An 18,002-nucleotide genomic window follows, 5' to 3' on the forward strand; every position below is an offset into this window, starting at 1 on the left:
TCCTTATTTACCTTTTAGTGCCTGGCTGGGGGTTGCATCACCCACTTCCTTATTTACCTTTTAGTACCTGGCTGGGGGTTGCATCACCCACTTCCTTATTTACCTTTTAGTACCTGGCTGGGGGTTGCATCACCCACTTCCTTATTTACCTTTTAGTACCTGGCTGGGAGTTACATCACCCACTTCCTTATTTACCTTTTAGTACCTGGCTGGGGGTTGCATCACCCACTTCCTTATTTACCTTTTAGTACCTGGCTGGGGGTTGCATCACCCACTTCCTTATTTACCTTTTAGTACCTGGCTGGGGGTTACATCACCCACTTCCTTATTTACCTTTTAGTACCTGGCTGGGGGTTGCATCACCCACTTCCTTATTTACCTTTTAGTACCTGGCTGGGGGTTGCATCACTCACTTCCTTATTTACCTTTTAGTACCTGGCTGGGGGTTGCATCTCCCACTTCCTTATTTACCTTTTAGTGCCTGGCTGGGGTTTACATCACCCACTTCCGTATTTACCTTTTAGTGCCTGGCTGGGGGTTGCATCACCCACTTCCTTATTTACCTTTTAGTGCCTGGCTGGGGGTTGCATCACCCACTTCCTTATTTACCTTTTAGTACCTGGCTGGGGGTTGCATCACCCACTTCCTTATTTACCTTTTAGTACCTGGCTGGGGGTTGCATCACCCACTTCCTTATTTACCTTTTAGTACCTGGCTGGGAGTTACATCACCCACTTCCTTATTTACCTTTTAGTACCTGGCTGGGGGTTGCATCACCCACTTCCTTATTTACCTTTTAGTACCTGGCTGGGGGTTGCATCACCCACTTCCTTATTTACCTTTTAGTGCCTGGCTGGGGGTTGTATCACCCACTTCCTTATTTACCTTTTAGTACCTGGCTGGGGGTTACATCACCCACTTCCTTATTTACCTTTTAGTACCTGGCTGGGGGTTGCATCACCCACTTCCTTATTTACCTTTTAGTACCTGGCTGGGGGTTGCATCACTCACTTCCTTATTTACCTTTTAGTACCTGGCTGGGGGTTGCATCACTCACTTCCTTATTTACCTTTTAGTACCTGGCTGGGGGTTGTATCACCCACTTCCTTATTTACCTTTTAGTACCTGGCTGGGGGTTGCATCACCCACTTCCTTATTTACCTTTTAGTACCTGGCTGGGAGTTACATCACCCACTTCCTTATTTACCTTTTAGTACCTGGCTGGGGGTTGCATCACCCACTTCCTTATTTACCTTTTAGTACCTGGCTGGGGGTTGCATCACCCACTTCCTTATTTACCTTTTAGTGCCTGGCTGGGGGTTGTATCACCTACTTCCTTATTTACCTTTTAGTACCTGGCTGGGGGTTGCATCACTCACTTCCTTATTTACTGGGTGCAGGCCTATAGAGCTACGAGGTGAAGCAGTAGATGTTGCCAACTAGTTGTGTGCTTCCTCTGGCCGACTCGACGTAGTTTGGTGACTCTCCTGAGCACCTGGTCATACGGCAGTATGCCCTCTGTCATGTTGTTTCAGGAGTGAACGAGAAGAGGAGGAGGGAACTGATGTTAAAGGGGATCCCTGAACCCCTCAGCCAGAGTTCCCTGTGGGACCGGTCTGTCCGCGACAACGTCACACACAACAAGATGACAGACCAGGTACTGAACCATAGCACCATGTCTGTTAATATATCATTAATAAATGTGTCCCTCAGGAGACTATCCAGGAAGAAGAATATATTTTCCTCGTGTTTGATTGTTCTTCAGGAATCCATCCTGCTGTTTAATTGAATCCTTGACTGTGTTTGTATCCAGGTTTATATCCAATTGGCAACAGATGTTCATGTGAATAAAAAATTAAAATAAAATCGGCATTAAAACAATATGCACATTTTCCCACCAGATGTATTTCCATCACATTGACTTGTTTCAGGTTAAAGGCTGTGTGTGATGACGTAGTGCACATAAAAATACCTTCTGTTGTTAAATTCCCTCATAAATAAACAATACAAGTTAGATGGGTTTCCATCGCATTCACAGAAACTGTTTCCTGTCAGGTTCTGGAGCATTCACAGAAACTGTTTTCTGTCAGGTTCTGGAGCATTCACAGAAACTGTTTTCTGTCAGGTTCTGGAGCATTCACAGAAACTGTTTCCTGTCAGGTTCTGGAGCATTCACAGAAACTGTTTCCTGTCAGGTTCTGGAGCATTCACAGAAACTGTTTCCTGTCAGGTTCTGAAGCATTCACAGAAACTGTTTCCTGTCAGGTTCTGGAGCATTCACAGAAACTGTTTCCTGTCAGGTTCTGGAGCATTCACAGAAACTGTTCCCTGTCAGGTTCTGGAGCATTCACAGAAACTGTTTCCTGTCAGGTTCTGGAGCATTCACAGAAACTGTTTCCTGTCAGGTTCTGGAGCATTCTCTATAGACAACAGTTCACTGTCAGGTTCTGGAGCATTCTCTCAAGACAACAGTTCACTGACAGGTTCTGGAGCATTCTCTATAGACAACAGTTCACTGACAGGTTCTAGAGCATTCTCTCTAGACAACAGTTCACTGACAGGTTCTGGAGCATTCTCTCTAGACAACAGTTCACTGTCAGGTTCTGGAGCATTCTCTCTAGACAACAGTTCACTGTCAGGTTCTGGAGCATTCTCTATAGACAACAGTTCACTGTCAGGTTCTGGAGCATTCTCTCTTGACAACAGTTCACTGTCAGGTTCTGGAGCATTCTCTCTAGACAACAGTTCACTGTCAGGTTCTGGAGCATTCTCTCTAGACAACAGTTCACGGTCAGGTTCTGGAGCATTCTCTCTAGACAACAGTTCACTGTCAGGTTCTGGAGCATTCTCTCTAGACAACAGTTCACTGTCAGGTTCTGGAGCATTCTCTCTAGACAACAGTTCACTGACAGGTTCTGGAGCATTCTCTCTAGACAACAGTTCACTGACAGGTTCTGGAGCATTCTCTCTAGACAACAGTTCACTGACAGGTTCTGGAGCATTCTCAGAAACTGTTTCCTGTCAGGTTCTGGAGCATTCACAGAAACTGTTTCCTGTCAGGTTCTGGCGCATTCACAGAAACTGTTTCCTGTCAGGTTCTGGAGCATTCTCTCTAGACAACAGTTCACTGTCAGGTTCTGGAGCATTCTCTCTAGACAACAGTTCACTGTCAGGTTCTGGAGCAGTCTCTCTAGACAACAGTTCACTGTCAGGTTCTGGAGCATTCTCTCTAGACAACAGTTCACTGTCAGGTTCTGGAGCATTCTCTCTAGACAACAGTTCACTGACAGGTTCTGGAGCATTCTCTCTAGACAACAGTTCACTGACAGGTTCTGGAGCATTCTCTCTAGACAACAGTTCACTGACAGGTTCTGGAGCATTCTCTCTAGACAACAGTTCACTGACAGGTTCTGGAGCATTCTCTATAGACAACAGTTCACTGACAGGTTCTGGAGCATTCTTTCTAGACAACAGTTCACTGTCTGGTTCTGGAGCATTCTCTCTAGACAACAGTTCACTGACAGGTTCTGGAGCATTCTCTCTAGACAACAGTTCACTGTCAGGTTCTGGAGCATTCTCTCTAGACAACAGTTCACTGACAGGTTCTGGAGCATTCTCTCTAGACAACAGTTCACTGTCAGGTTCTGGAGCATTCTCTCTAGACAACAGTTCACTGTCAGGTTCTGGAGCATTCTCTCTAGACAACAGATCACTGTCAGGTTCTGGAGCATTCTCTCTAGACAACAGTTCACTATCAGGTTCTGGAGCATTCTCTCTAGACAACAGTTCACTGTCAGGTTCTGGAACATTCTCTCTAGACAACAGTTCACTGACAGGTTCTGGAGCATTCTCTCTAGACAACAGATCACTGTCAGGTTCTGGAGCATTCTCCAGGTTTACCACTGGTTAGTACAACGTACCATGTCATGGCCTGACATCATACATTTTACCAACCAAAAAATATCATACCATGTCTTAGGAACATTTTTCTGTTGACATTTTGTGAAAATGTATCACACCTGTGGTGATTTATTTTCATACGGTGTAACTTGCATTAAAAACTTTGGATGGAAACGTGGTTTGTCTCCCATATCCAGTCTTCTCTCTGTCTACAGGAAGTAAACAGACTGCGTAATGATGTTCTGGTCCCAGGCTCCAGACTACCCACCCCCCTGCAGGGTAGAGTACCCGTCCTACTGGTGCAGCAGTCTGGGAAGAGCCAGGGCACAGAGATGGGGTCCTGGGGGACGGGCTGGGACCTGCTGCTACCCAAGGCCTGGGGCATGGCCTTCTGGGTCCCTCTGGTATGGACTACACATGCCCTATATAGTGCACTACTGTAGACCAGGACCCAATAGCATCCTATTCCCTGTATAGTGCACTACTTTAGGCCAGGACCCAATGGCACCCTATTCCCTGTATAGAGCACTACTTTAGACCAGGACCCTATTCCCTATATAGTACACTACTTTAGACCAGGACCCAACCCTATTCCCTATATAGTGCACTACTGTAGACCAGGGCCCACCCTATTCCCTATATAGTGCACTACTTTAGACCAGGACCCAATGGCACTCTATTCCCTATATAGTGCACTACTTTAGACCAGGACCCAATGGAACCCTATTCCCTATATAGTGCACTACTTTAGACCAGGACCCAACCCTATTCCCTATATAGTGCACTACTTTAGACCAGGACCCACCCTATTCCCTATATAGTGCACTACTGTAGACCAAGGCCCACTCTATTCCCTATATAGTGCACTACTTTAGACCAGGACCCAATGGAACCCTATTCCCTATATAGTGCACTACTTTAGACCAGGACCCAATGGAACCCTATTCCCTATATAGACCAAAGGCCATAGAATATGTTGTTATAGTACTTTTTGAGGAGCCCCTCTAAGTAGACAAATGACTAATTACTCCAAACATGTCTGATCGACCTCCTCTCCAGGTAGGTGGAGGAGTGGTAACTAAGTAGACACCCTCTCCTTCAGGTTTATAGAGGAGTACGTATCGGAGGGCTGAGGATGAGTCTGAAACACGCACAGAATAAAGGAGAGCCTCACTTTCCCCACGACTACCCAGACTGCCCTGCAGGAGCACGCTTCCAGGAAGAGCAGGAGGCTGAGCTGCTGGCCAAGTTCAGGAGGTGAGGAGAGGGTCGGTTTCACCAGGTGTGTTGAGGAGAGGGTCGGTATCACCTGATGTAACTCCAGGTGTGTTGAGGAGAGGGTTGGTATCACCTGATGTAACTCCAGGTGTGTTGAGGAGAGGGTTGGTATCACCTGATGTAACTCCAGGTGTGTTGAGGAGAGGGTTGGTATCACCTGATGTAACTCCAGGTGTGTTGAGGAGAGGGTCGGTATCACCTGATGTAACTCCAGGTAAAAGGGGGTGTCTGGTAGTGTTTGATAAAGTCTAACTCACTGTTATTCTGGATGTTCCATACTGTATATAATGGCTCTCAAACCAACATATTATTAATTCAGGATCTGTGTTAACACTGTTAATATTCAAGTCAGATTACTGATGAGAGTTTAATATAAACTATCCATTGAGTTTCATATTTCAACTGAGCTCATTTCATCAAGTGGAGGCTAATGACTGGGTTATATATGAATTGTTACATAAACGGCTGGGTTGCCCCTCGTGCCCTGAAACAGTTTGACTAGAGCATGACCCTGACCTCTGTAGGCGCCCACCAGCCAAACGGACCAATTACATCAAACATGGCTGCCTGGCTCCGTTCCGTTGTCCCTGGCAACAGCTGGTCGAGGAGTGGCAGCTGATTGTGAAGGAGGGAGGAGGAGAGGAGGCTGTTGCAACAATGGAACAGGAAGTGACAACACCCCAGAGGAACTTCACAGTCTTGAGGTAGATGCCACTTCTGGATGATACTGTATATACAGTGGGGAGAATAAGTATTTGATACACTGCCGATTTTGCAGGTTTTCCTACTTCCAAAGCATGTAGACGTCTGTAATTTTTTATCATAGGTACACTTCAACTGTGAGAGACGGAATCTAAAACAAAAATCCAGAAAATCACATTGTATAATTTTTAAGTAATTAATTTGCATTTTATTGCATGACATAAGTATTTGATCACCTACATTTAAAGTTAATGTTACCGCGGTAGTGGAGACTGCATTCACGGCCAGCGCTGCATATGTCGGCTCAATGGGAAATAATCTTTCAATTTCTATAGCGCTTCGGCCTTAGACTGAATAGAGTCCTGAATCTGTAGCGCTTCGGCCTTCGACTGAATAGAGTCCTGAATCTGTAGCGCTTCGGCCTTCGACTGAATAGAGTCCTGAATCTGTAGCGCTTCGGCCTTCGACCGAATAGAGTCCTGAATCTGTAGCGCTTCGGCCTTCGACCGAATAGAGTCCTGAATCTGTAGCGCTTCGGCCTTCGACTGAATAGAGTCCTGAATCTGTAGCGCTTCGGCCTTCGACCGAATAGAGTCCTGAATCTGTAGCGCTTCGGCCTTCGACCGAATAGAGTCCTGAATCTGTAGCGCTTCGGCCTTCGACCGAATAGAGTCCTGAATCTGTAGCGCTTCGGCCTTCGACCGAATAGAGTCCTGAATCTGTAGCGCTTCGGCCTTCGACTGAATAGAGTCCTGAATCTGTAGCGCTTCGGCCTTAGACTGAATAGAGTCCTGAATCTGTAGCGCTTCGGCCTTCGACTGAATAGAGTCCTGAATCTGTAGCGCTTCGGCCTTCGACTGAATAGAGTCCTGAATCTGTAGCGCTTCGGCCTTCGACTGAATAGAGTCCTGAATCTGTAGCGCTTCGGCCTTCGACTGAATAGAGTCCTGAATCTGTAGCGCTTCGGCCTTCGACTGAATAGAGTCCTGAATCTGTAGCGCTTCGGCCTTCGACTGAATAGAGTCCTGAATCTGTAGCGCTTCGGCCTTCGACTGAATAGAGTCCTGAATCTGTAGCGCTTCGGCCTTCGACTGAATAGAGTCCTGAATCTGTAGCGCTTCGGCCTTCGACCGAATAGAGTCCTGAATCTGTAGCGCTTCGGCCTTCGACTGAATAGAGTCCTGAATCTGTAGCGCTTCGGCCTTAGACTGAATAGAGTCCTGAATCTGTAGCGCTTCGGCCTTAGACTGAATAGAGTCCTGAATCTGTAGCGCTTCGGCCTTCGACTGAATAGAGTCCTGAATCTGTAGCGCTTCGGCCTTCGACTGAATAGAGTCCTGAATCTGTAGCGCTTCGGCCTTCGACTGAATAGAGTCCTGAATCTGTAGCGCTCGGCCTTCGACCAAATCTCGATAGAAAGTGTTTTTCATTATCTCTAATAATAGTTTCCTCTCCTCTGCATAACTTATAGTATTAATTCATAATGTTTTAATAATTACATTTCACCTTTTATGAAACCCTTATTGTTGTTTAAATAATGCCTTGCCCTTTTCCCCCCCACAGCGTAGCGTAGTGTCTGACAGCTCTGATGCATAACCCCTCCCCAGCATACCTTTCATGATGAGAACATCCTGACCCAAATTACTGCCCCACATCAGAGAGATGATCCTCCTAAAATCAGCAGCTTATAGAGTAATGGCTGACTTCATGAGCTCAGATTGCGTTTTTACTGCGTTTTTGGTGCTGGGAATCACTGGGCGGTTTAATACCATTTAAGACCACTTTGTTGGTTCACTGAGGATACAAAGTGACTTTCCTAGAAGTAGTGGCCGTATTCTATAAACGCTGAGCCACGATTGGGTTCCGCAGCGTAAACACTGAACCCTAATTGGTTGTCTCTGTGTTCAACAGGAACAGGAAGTCTCTAAGGCAGCTGTCCGCTTGGTGTCGCCCCACATCCTCTAAATGTCAGAGGGCACGTAACCTGGGATCAACACCTCAACTCAACCGTAACGTCGCAGCGTCTCTCCTCTCGGCACACGGCGGCAGCAGCCTTGTGTGGACCCGTCTCTCCCTCGTCACCAAGGGCCAACCGGAGCAGCACGCCCTGGTGTGTGTCCCCACCGCAGAGGACCTCCAGCTGGTACGCAAGGAGCCGGGCTGCACCGGCCCCCAGGAGCCTCTCCACACTGACCACTTCAAGAGCCGCGTCAAACGGCCACGCAAGAAGGACCACAACAAACCTGGAACCTCCACCTCCGCCAAGCCTGAAAACAAGCAGTCTGACCCTGCCTCTACCTCAGTCCCTAGTGTCAACCCTGGTCCTGATCCTAGCTCCTCATCCAGCCTCACCAACCCCTCTTCCTCCTGTACCTCAGGCCTGACTCTGGGTCTCTGGCCGGAGCCCCTGCCCAGCGTCACCTCCCACTGCTCCAGGGTGACTCTGGGCTGGGTGACCCAGGGGGATTTCTCCCTGTCGGCTGGCTGTGGAGAGGCTCTGGGGCTCCTCAGCGTTACCGGTCTCCTACACACCCTGCTCAGACAGCCTGACAGCCAGAGAGGACTGGTGCTGCTACGGAACCCCGGGTCACTGCAGTACCGCTTCGCTAAGATCAACATAGAGGTCTGAGGAGTACTGCGGGTTCAATCCCCACATCGCAACAGGACTGCTTCGCTTAGACCCAGCTCTGTAAAGCCACAGACTGTGTTCTGAGATAAACACTGTGCCTTGTCCCTTCACCTCACCCCTGTTAGGGGTACTAGATATGAACTGCATGGCATGCACACACACAACATTACACATATTGAATGCCACATTGTTTGAGTGGAAGAACTTTTGCTTGATAATAATTCCCTATAAAAGGTTTTCTGGGAGTTTTTCATTTGAGTTGAAATGACAGTTATTTTTCAGTTCAATATTGTTTTCAGCGAAGGGACTGCCTTCAGATTGTCACTGGGTTTGTACTGGCTCTGTGGAGAAGACATCAGTCATTCTGTACTGGCTCTGTAGAGAAGACATCAGTCATTCTGTACTGGCTCTGTAGAGAAGACATCAGTCATTCTTTGGTTTGCCTCGATTCCCATTTTTGTGAAAACAGATCTTTGTTTGGATTTGAGAGCTCTAGTTGAAATGGTTGACAATAAAAATCCCTCTACTCCAATCTGAGTTACCTAAAGCCTATTCCCTGTCTAACACTGTGTTAGTTACTGTATAGCCTAGCATGCACAGCGACAGCTACTGTTTACTGCACATGGTAGTTGTCTAGTGAGACCTAGCTAACTGGGGTGTAGCCTATCATGCACAGCGATAGCTGTAAGTGACATGTGCCAGAACACACCCCTTATTTTGAAATTGATGAGCTGATTTGCTGTAATTTGTTTATATATATTTTAATATTCAAGCATAATTTAAAATTCATTACATGGGCCTAAATGAAATAGATGTTATGTACGATGTCCTTGAGTATCCTGAAAGACATCTACCAAATAAAATGTATTATTATTGTCAATATAGTTTTAGCTACACCACCCCGTCCACAAAAATGGTTCGCTCCTACAGACAGTGATTCACGCGGCCTGCTATAAAAAGCAGCCAGATCGGAATTCAGTTCCTGTTCGATTGAGCAAAACGAGTGACCTCAGCGACTTTGAGCGTGGTGTGACCAACTACAAACAAGACTGACCGCCTGCTCTGATTCTCTGCACCTTAGTGTAACGGATGTGAAATGGCTAGCTAGTTAGCGGGACTGTTGTTGATGTGTGCAGAAGGTCCCTGGTTCGCGCCCGTGTCGGGGCGAGGGAACGGTCTAAAGTTATACTGTGACATTAGCACACATGCGCTTACTGAGTGGACAAAACATTAGGAACACCCGATCCTTCCATGACGTGGACTGATCAGGTGAAAGCTATGATCCCTTATTGATGTACCTGTCAGTATGGCAGTTAAACTGTATTAGACGTCGCTGCTCTTTGAAATGCAAGTCAGAAAATGACGATTTGAAAAAGGGTGAAGCTGTAGTCGTCATGTTAAAACGTCTGGGTGGTCCTGAGGCCATTCTTTCCAAATCTCATCTTGTTGAGCGAAGCCTGGGCATCCAAGGTTATTAGCTTAAACAAACAACTTCTGTTCTGTCTGACGTTTAAAACACCTAACCTTTAAAAAGTGGTCTACTGGGCCTTGAGATGCCCTCATGTGGTTAAATAGTCATTCTTGTTACGACCAGTAGAGTGCGCTGGTGCACCTTAACCAGCCAGGAGTTTCTAGGGACCTCGAGAAACACTTCTTAAACATCACATTCCAGTTTATTAACAAATCAATGATTGAAACCATATTAAAGTGTCATCAGAAATTGGATCCGCCAGTTGCTTTCGTATTAACAGAGAATAATCAGGTGGTTCCTCCTTGAGAATTAAATCATAACGTTTTATTTGGTGTCTGTAGTGCATTTGGGTCGGATCCTGAAATGTCTCTTCAGCACCAGAGTTCAATTCCCTGATCATTGTAACTTTCCCAAAGATGTCCATGTTTCCCCAGAAATCCTGCTTCTGGCCAGACTCCTGGAATCAGGAGCGAGATAGAAGATACTAGGAATCCCTGCTAACTAGGATTTCTGGGGAAATCTGGGGAATTTTTTGCTAATGCAGCCATAATCCTGCTGGAAATACAGTATGGAGACCGTGCTCTCACTTTGTCCCTGTAGTCAGCCATTCAGTCTGGCAACCCAGGAGACAGGTGTGTGTGTGTGTAGTGTTGACACAGGTAATCTCTGTACACAGACAGACAGGTGTGGCTGATATTAGGAGTCGTCCTGTGGACCAGGTTTGTTACACATGAGTTTAGCTGCCAGAGAGCCGTATGTGTTGCTTTTAACCTCCGGCTGGACCTTGTCTTTACATTTTCTCCCTGTAGCAGAGACAAGAGACAACACATATAGATCATTAGAGAGGTGGTCTACTGCTGGGGATAATGCACATTCACCATGTTATTCTGCTGCTGGGGATAATGCACATTCACCATGTTCTACTGCTGGGGATAATGTACATTCACCGTGTTATTCTACTGCTGGGGATAATGCACATTCACCATGGTATTCTGCTGCTGGGGATAATGCACATTCACCATGGTATTCTACTGCTGGGGATAATGCACATTCACCATGGTATTCTGCTGCTGGGGATAATGCACATTCACCATGTTATTCTACTGCTGGGGATAATGCACATTCACCATGTTATTCTGCTGCTGGGGATAATGCACATTCACCATGGTATTCTACTGCTGGGGATAATGTACATTCACCGTGTTATTCTGCTGCTGGGGATAATGCACATTCACCATGTTATTCTGCTGCTGGGGATAATGCACATTCACCATGTTATTCTGCTGCTGGGGGTAATGTACATTCACCGCGTTATTCTGCTGCTGGGGATAATGCACATTCACCGTGTTATTCTGCTGCTGGGGATAATGCACATTCACCACGTTATTCTACTGCTGGGGATAATGCACATTCACCATGTCATTCTGCTGCTGGGGATAATGCACATTCACCATGTTATTCTACTGCGGGGGATAATGCACAGTCACCATGTTATTCTGCTGCTGGGGATAATGCACATTCACCATGTCATTCTACTGCTGGGGATAATGCACATTCACCACGTTATTCTACTGCTGGGGATAATGCACATTCACCATGTCATTCTACTGCTGGGGATAATGCACATTCACCATGTTATTCTACTGCGGGGGATAATGCACATTCACCATGTCATTTTACTGCTGGGGATAATGCACATTCACCACGTTATTCTACTGCTGGGGATAATGCACATTCACCATGTCATTCTGCTGCTGGGGATAATACACATTCACCATGTTATTCTGCTGCTGGGGATAATGCACATTCACCGTGTTATTCTGCTGCTCAGGATAATGCACATTCACCACGTGATTCTACTGCTGGGGATAATGAACATTCACCATGTTATTCTGCTGCTGGGATAATGCACATTCACCACGTGATTCTGCTGCTGGGGATAATGCACATTCACCATGTTATTCTGCTGCTGGGGATAATGCACATTCACCATGTTATTCTACTGCGGGGGATAATGCACATTCACCATGTTATTCTGCTGCTAGGGATAATGCACATTCACCATGTTATTCTGCTGCTGGGGATAATGCACATTCACCATGTTATTCTGCTGCTGGGGATAATGCACATTCACCATGTTATTCTACTGCTGGGGATAATGCACATTCACCATGTTATTCTGCTGCTGGGGATAATGCACATTCACCATGTCATTCTACTGCTGGGGATAATGCACATTCACCACGTTATTCTACTGCTGGGGATAATGCACATTCACCATGTCATTCTACTGCTGGGGATAATGCACATTCACCATGTTATTCTACTGCGGGGGATAATGCACATTCACCATGTCATTTTACTGCTGGGGATAATGCACATTCACCACGTTATTCTACTGCTGGGGATAATGCACATTCACCATGTCATTCTGCTGCTGGGGATAATACACATTCACCATGTTATTCTGCTGCTGGGGATAATGCACATTCACCGTGTTATTCTGCTGCTCAGGATAATGCACATTCACCACGTGATTCTACTGCTGGGGATAATGAACATTCACCATGTTATTCTGCTGCTGGGATAATGCACATTCACCACGTGATTCTGCTGCTGGGGATAATGCACATTCACCATGTTATTCTGCTGCTGGGGATAATGCACATTCACCATGTTATTCTGCTGCTGGGGATAATGCACATTCACCATGTTATTCTGCTGCTGGGGATAATGCACATTCACCACGTTATTCTACTGCTGGGGATAATGCACAGGCACCATGTTATTCTGCTGCTGGGGATAATGCACATTCACCATGTTATTCTGCTAATGGGATAATGCACATTCACCATGTTATTCTGCTGCTGGGGATAATGCACATTCACCATGTTATTCTGCTGCTGGGGATAATGCACATTCACCATGTTATTCTGCTGCTGGGGATAATGCACATTCACCATGTTATTCTGCTGCTGGGATTATGCACATTCACCACGTTAACAGAGTTAACCTCACTTCCTGGCTATTGAGGGATGTCTGAACAGGTTTACTGTAGAGTAAGACATTAAGCACCTCCTAAGCTATTGAGGGATGTCTGAACAGGTTTACTGTAGAGTCAGACACTAAGCACCTCCTGGCTATTGAGGGATGTCTGAACAGGTTTACTGTAGAGTCAGACATTAAGCACCTCCTGGCTATTGAGGGATGTCTGAACAGGTTTACTGTGGAGTAAGACATTAAGCACCTCCTGGCTATTGAGGAATGTCTGAACAGGTTTACTGTGGAGTCAGACATTAAGCACCTCCTGGCTATTGAGGGATGTCTGAACAGGTTTACTGTAGAGTCAGACACTAAGCACCTCCTTGCTATTGAGGGATGTCTGAACAGGTTTACTGTGGAGTAAGACATTAAGCACCTCCTGGCTATTGAGGAATGTCTGAACAGGTTTACTGTGGAGTCAGACATTAAGCACCTCCTGGCTATTGAGGGATGTCTGAACAGGTTTACTGTAGAGTAAGACACTAAGCACCTCCTGGCTATTGAGGGATGTCTGAACAGGTTTACTGTAGAGTAAGACACTAAGCACCTCCTGGCTATTGAGGGATGTCTGAACAGGTTTACTGTAGAGTCAGACACTAAGCACCTCCTGGCTATTGAGGGATGTCTGAACAGGTTTACTGTAGAGTCAGACATTAAGCACCTCCTGGCTATTGAGGGATGTCTGAACAGGTTTACTGTAGAGTCAGACATTAAGCACCTCCTGGCTATTGAGGGATGTCTGAACAGGTTTACTGTAGAGTAAGACACTAAGCACCTCCTGGCTATTGAGGGATGTCTGAACAGGTTTACTGTAGAGTAAGACACTAAGCACCTCCTGGCTATTGAGAGATGTCTGAACAGGTTTACTGTGGAGTAAGACACTAAGCACCGTGGTAGTAGAGATGAGACAACAGGACCGTTAGAGAGGTGGTCTCTGCCGAGTCTCCAACCAATCGGATGTTCCAGTTCTCAGGAGAAAGATGGACTTCCTCTTTTGGACGGTAACTAGGCGACACTCCATCTGAACTACTCCACATTTACTGGATTGGTTGAACAGTCCAAAGAGAACCTCCCTCGACAGTTTAATCCCCCCCCCCCAATCAAGACCAGTATGTAGGGCATTGTTTCCCAACTCCGGTCCTCCAGTACGCCCAACAGCCCAACCCTGGTCCTCCAGGTCCCCTGTTGGGAGTACTGGAGGGGGTACTGGAGGACCGGGGTTGGGGGGGTACTAGAGGACCGGGGTTGGGGGGGGGGTACTGGAGGACCGGGGTTGGGGGGGGGGTACTGGAGGACCGGGGTTGGGGGGGGGTACTGGAGGACCGGGGTTGGGGGGGGGTACTGGAGGACCGGGGTTGGGGGGGGGGGTACTGGAGGACCGGGGTTGGGGGGTACTGGAGGACCGGGGTTGAGGGGTACTGGAGGACCGGGGTTGAGGGGTACTGGAGGACCGGGGTTGGAGGTACTGGAGGACCGGGGTTGGGGGGGTACTAGAGGACCGGGGTTGGGGGGTACTGGAGGACCGGGGTTGGGGGGGGGTACTGGAGGACCGGGGTTGGGGGGTACTGGAGGACCGGGGTTGGGGGGGGGGTACTGGAGGACCGGGGTTGGGGGGGTACTAGAGGACAAGGGGATTTAGTTTCAGGTGTTTCTTGTATACCTGCTACGTGTGGTTGGCTGGGGCCAAACCAGTAATACCATGTTAAAATATCACAGAGAGTTACCTGCTTCAAATGCAACATGTTTAGACAAAAGGTTTGTGTTTCCTTGTAGAAATCTGGTCTTAGCATTTGAAACATCTTGATTTAATATCCCTCATCCATTTCTATTTGTTTGTACGAGAAGTATATAGTTACCTGGTATTTTCCCCATGGCTATAAAGGTTACGTTTTCAGTCTTGATCTTGGGTCTGTCTCTGGCTATCAGGAAGACTCCAATGAATGAGAGCAGACAGCTGGAAGAGTTCAGAGAGAGGGCTATGTTCAGATATCACTCTACAATCAAGGACTTGGAATCACAGGGTTTACAATGTTGGGGTTATCTGAACCATCAGAGTGATACGGTCTCTGGAGTTCATTGGAACGGTGTATTAAACTCCATTAAGAGTAACCAGATACAGGGACTGAAAAGAGCATCCACAGCCCCTACTCTGGATGTCACATTGAGGAATGTCGAGGCCTGTATTCGGGTGGATTGCCGAGGCCCGTATTCGGGTGGAATGTCGAGGCCCGTATTCGGGTGGAATGTCGAGGCCCGTATTCGGGTGGAATGTCACGGCCCGTATTCGGGTGTAATGTCACGGCCCGTATTCGGGTGGAATGTCGAGGCCCGTATTCGGGTGGAATGTCGAGGCCCGTATTCGGGTGGAATGTCATGGCCCGTATTCGGGTGGATTGTCATGGCCCGTATTCGGGTGGAATGTCATGGCCCGTATTCGGGTGGAATGTCATGGCCCGTATTCGGGTGGAATGTCGAGGCCCGTATTCGGGTGGAATGTCGAGGCCCGTATTCGGGTGGAATGTCGAGGCCCGTATTCGGGTGGAATGTCGAGGCCCGTATTCGGGTGGAATGTCGAGGCCCGTATTCGGGTGGAATGTCGAGGCCCGTATACGGGTGGAATGTCGAGGCCCGTATACGGGTGGAATGTCGAGGCCCGTATTCGGGTGGAATGTCGAGGCCCGTATTCGGGTGGAATGTCGAGGCCCGTATTCGGGTGGAATGTCGAGGCCCGTATTCGGGTGGAATGTCGAGGCCCGTATTCGGGTGGAATGTCGAGGCCCGTATTCGGGTGGAATGTCGAGGCCCGTATTCGGGTGGAATGTCGAGGCCCGTATTCGGGTGGAATGTCATGGCCCGTATTCGGGTGGAATGTCATGGCCTGTATTCGGGTGGAATGTCGAGGCCTGTATTCGGGTGGAATGTCGAGGCCTGTATTCGGGTGGAATGTCATGGCCTGTATTCGGGTGGAATGTCGAGGCCTGTATTCGGGTGGAATGTCATGGCCCGTATTCGGGTGGAATGTCATGGCCCGTATTCGGGTGGAATGTCATGGCCCGTATTCGGGTGGAATGTCATGGCCCGTATTCGGGTGGAATGTCAAGGCCCGTATTCGGGTGGAATGTCACGGCCTGTATTCGGGTGGAATGTCGAGGCCTGTATTCAGGTGGAATGTCAAGGCCTGTATTCTTAAAAAGACAGTACTGTTGGTCTTGCATACTACTTACCCAAAGAGAAACATTAATATATTGAGCAAAGCCAACCCCTGGAATTCCTGGTAGAATACTATTCCTGCAAAAGAAAAGACGTAGTTTAACACCAAGCCAAAACAACATCAGACAGACAGAGACAGACATTGAGAGAGGCAGACAGCTGTCCATATCTGGAGGATAAACTCTAATTAGTATGGAGCACCAGACCATGGAACATTTTGTCTGCATCCCCAAAATGCCATCCTTGTCTTTATTTAGTGCACTACTTTTGACCAGGGCCCATAGGAAGTAGTGCACTATCTAGGGAATAGGGTGCTATTTGGGATGAAGTTGCACAGAGTTAGCCTGGCAGAGTCACAGAACAAAAATAAGTCCTCCGGAGATGGGAAAACAGAGTGAGCCAGGCCGAGTGATTATTTTACCCCCAATTTTTCATGATTTCAATCTTGTCTCATCGCTGCAACTCCCCAACGGGGCTCGGGAGGCAAAGGTCGAGTCATGTGTCCTCTGAAATATGACCCGCCAAACCACACTTCTTAACACCCGCCCGCCTAACCCGGAAGCCAGCCGCACCAAACACTGTTTAACTGACGACCGGGGTCAGCCTGCAGGCGCCCGGCCCGCCACAAGGAGTCACTAGAGCGCGATAAGCCAAGTAAAGCCCCCCCCCGGCCAAACCCTCCCCTAACCCGGACGACGCCGGGCCAATTGTGTTACAGCCAGTTGTTAAACAGCCTGGGATCGAACCCCAGGCTGTAGTGACGCTGTGCCACAAGACAGTGATTCTGTTCCTTTTTGAAGAGACAGCAGTGATTCTAGAGTCCCCAGGGAGATGGAGAGAAACAGAAAGGAGGGGCAGAGACAGTGAGACAGAAAGGGAGAGGAGAGGGGGAGAAAGAGGGATGGAGAGAGACAGAAAGGGAGAGGAGAGGGGGAGAAAGAGGGATGGAGAGAGACAGAAAGGGAGAGGAGAGGGGGAGAAAGAGGGATGGAGAGAGACAGAAAGGGGGGGGAGAAAGAGGGATGGAGAGAGACAGAAAGGGGGGGGAGAAAGAGGGATGGAGAGAGACAGAAAGGGAGAGGAGAGGGGGAGAAAGAGGGATGGAGAGAGACAGAAAGGGAGAGGAGAGGGGGAGAAAGAGGGATGGAGAGAGACAGAAAGGAGGGACAGAGACAGTGAGAGGGAGCGGAGAGTGAGAAAGGAAAAAGCAGACAAAGAAATGGTTCACATCAGTGAGTCACCATCACTCAGGGTGTTACCCATAGACTGTTGATGTTATCACAGGGCGTTATCACAACAGAGCTATAGGAATAGTCACAGAGGGGGGAAGTCTGAACTGGAATAGTCACAGAGGGGGGAAGTCTGAACTGGAATAGTCACAGAGGGGGGAAGTCTGAACTGGAATAGTCACAGAGGGGGGAAGTCTGAACTGGAATAGTCACAGAGGGGGGAAGTCTGAACTGGAATAGTCACAGAGGGGGGAAGTCTGAACTGGAATAGTCACAGAGGGGGGAAGTCTGAACTGGAATAGTCACAGAGGGGGGAGGTCTGAACTGGAACAGTCACAGATGGGGGAAGTCTGAACTGGAATAGTCACAGAGGGGGGAGGTCTGAACTGGAACAGTCACAGATGGGGGGAGTCTGAACAGGAATAGTCACCGAGGGAAATCCGTGGACTTAACTCCTGTTTTAATAGGTATTATTATACATCTTGCTGAGATGGATGGGTGATAACAACAGTCAATGCTGATGTCTGTTGATAGATGATAA

General features: G+C 47.8%; 2 protein-coding genes across 6 annotated transcripts in view; one reads left to right on the forward strand and one right to left on the reverse strand.

The window, feature by feature from the left end:
* Positions 1–9,041, forward strand: part of pop1 (POP1 homolog, ribonuclease P/MRP subunit) — a 34,317-nt gene extending 25,276 nt beyond the window's left edge. For both annotated transcript variants that reach the window (XM_071395565.1, XM_071395566.1), the window contains 5 exons: positions 1,536–1,657; positions 4,116–4,304; positions 5,003–5,157; positions 5,703–5,882; positions 7,792–9,041. In XM_071395565.1, the coding sequence (XP_071251666.1) occupies positions 1,536–1,657; positions 4,116–4,304; positions 5,003–5,157; positions 5,703–5,882; positions 7,792–8,509 (1,364 nt within the window). In that variant the 3' untranslated portion in view covers positions 8,510–9,041. The remainder of the gene's footprint in view (positions 1–1,535; positions 1,658–4,115; positions 4,305–5,002; positions 5,158–5,702; positions 5,883–7,791) is intronic.
* Positions 9,042–10,160: 1,119 nt separating this feature from the next.
* Positions 10,161–18,002, reverse strand: part of LOC139572799 (NIPA-like protein 2) — a 57,237-nt gene continuing 49,395 nt past the window's right edge. For all 4 annotated transcript variants that reach the window (XM_071395573.1, XM_071395570.1, XM_071395571.1 and 1 more), the window contains exons 9-11: positions 16,247–16,310; positions 14,879–14,976; positions 10,161–10,783 (exon numbers count right to left, since the gene is read on the reverse strand). In XM_071395573.1, the coding sequence (XP_071251674.1) occupies positions 10,677–10,783; positions 14,879–14,976; positions 16,247–16,310 (269 nt within the window). In that variant the 3' untranslated portion in view covers positions 10,161–10,676. The remainder of the gene's footprint in view (positions 10,784–14,878; positions 14,977–16,246; positions 16,311–18,002) is intronic.

Source organism: Salvelinus alpinus, chromosome 4 (genome assembly GCF_045679555.1).
Source record: "Salvelinus alpinus chromosome 4, SLU_Salpinus.1, whole genome shotgun sequence".
Lineage (NCBI taxonomy): Eukaryota > Metazoa > Chordata > Actinopteri > Salmoniformes > Salmonidae > Salvelinus > Salvelinus alpinus.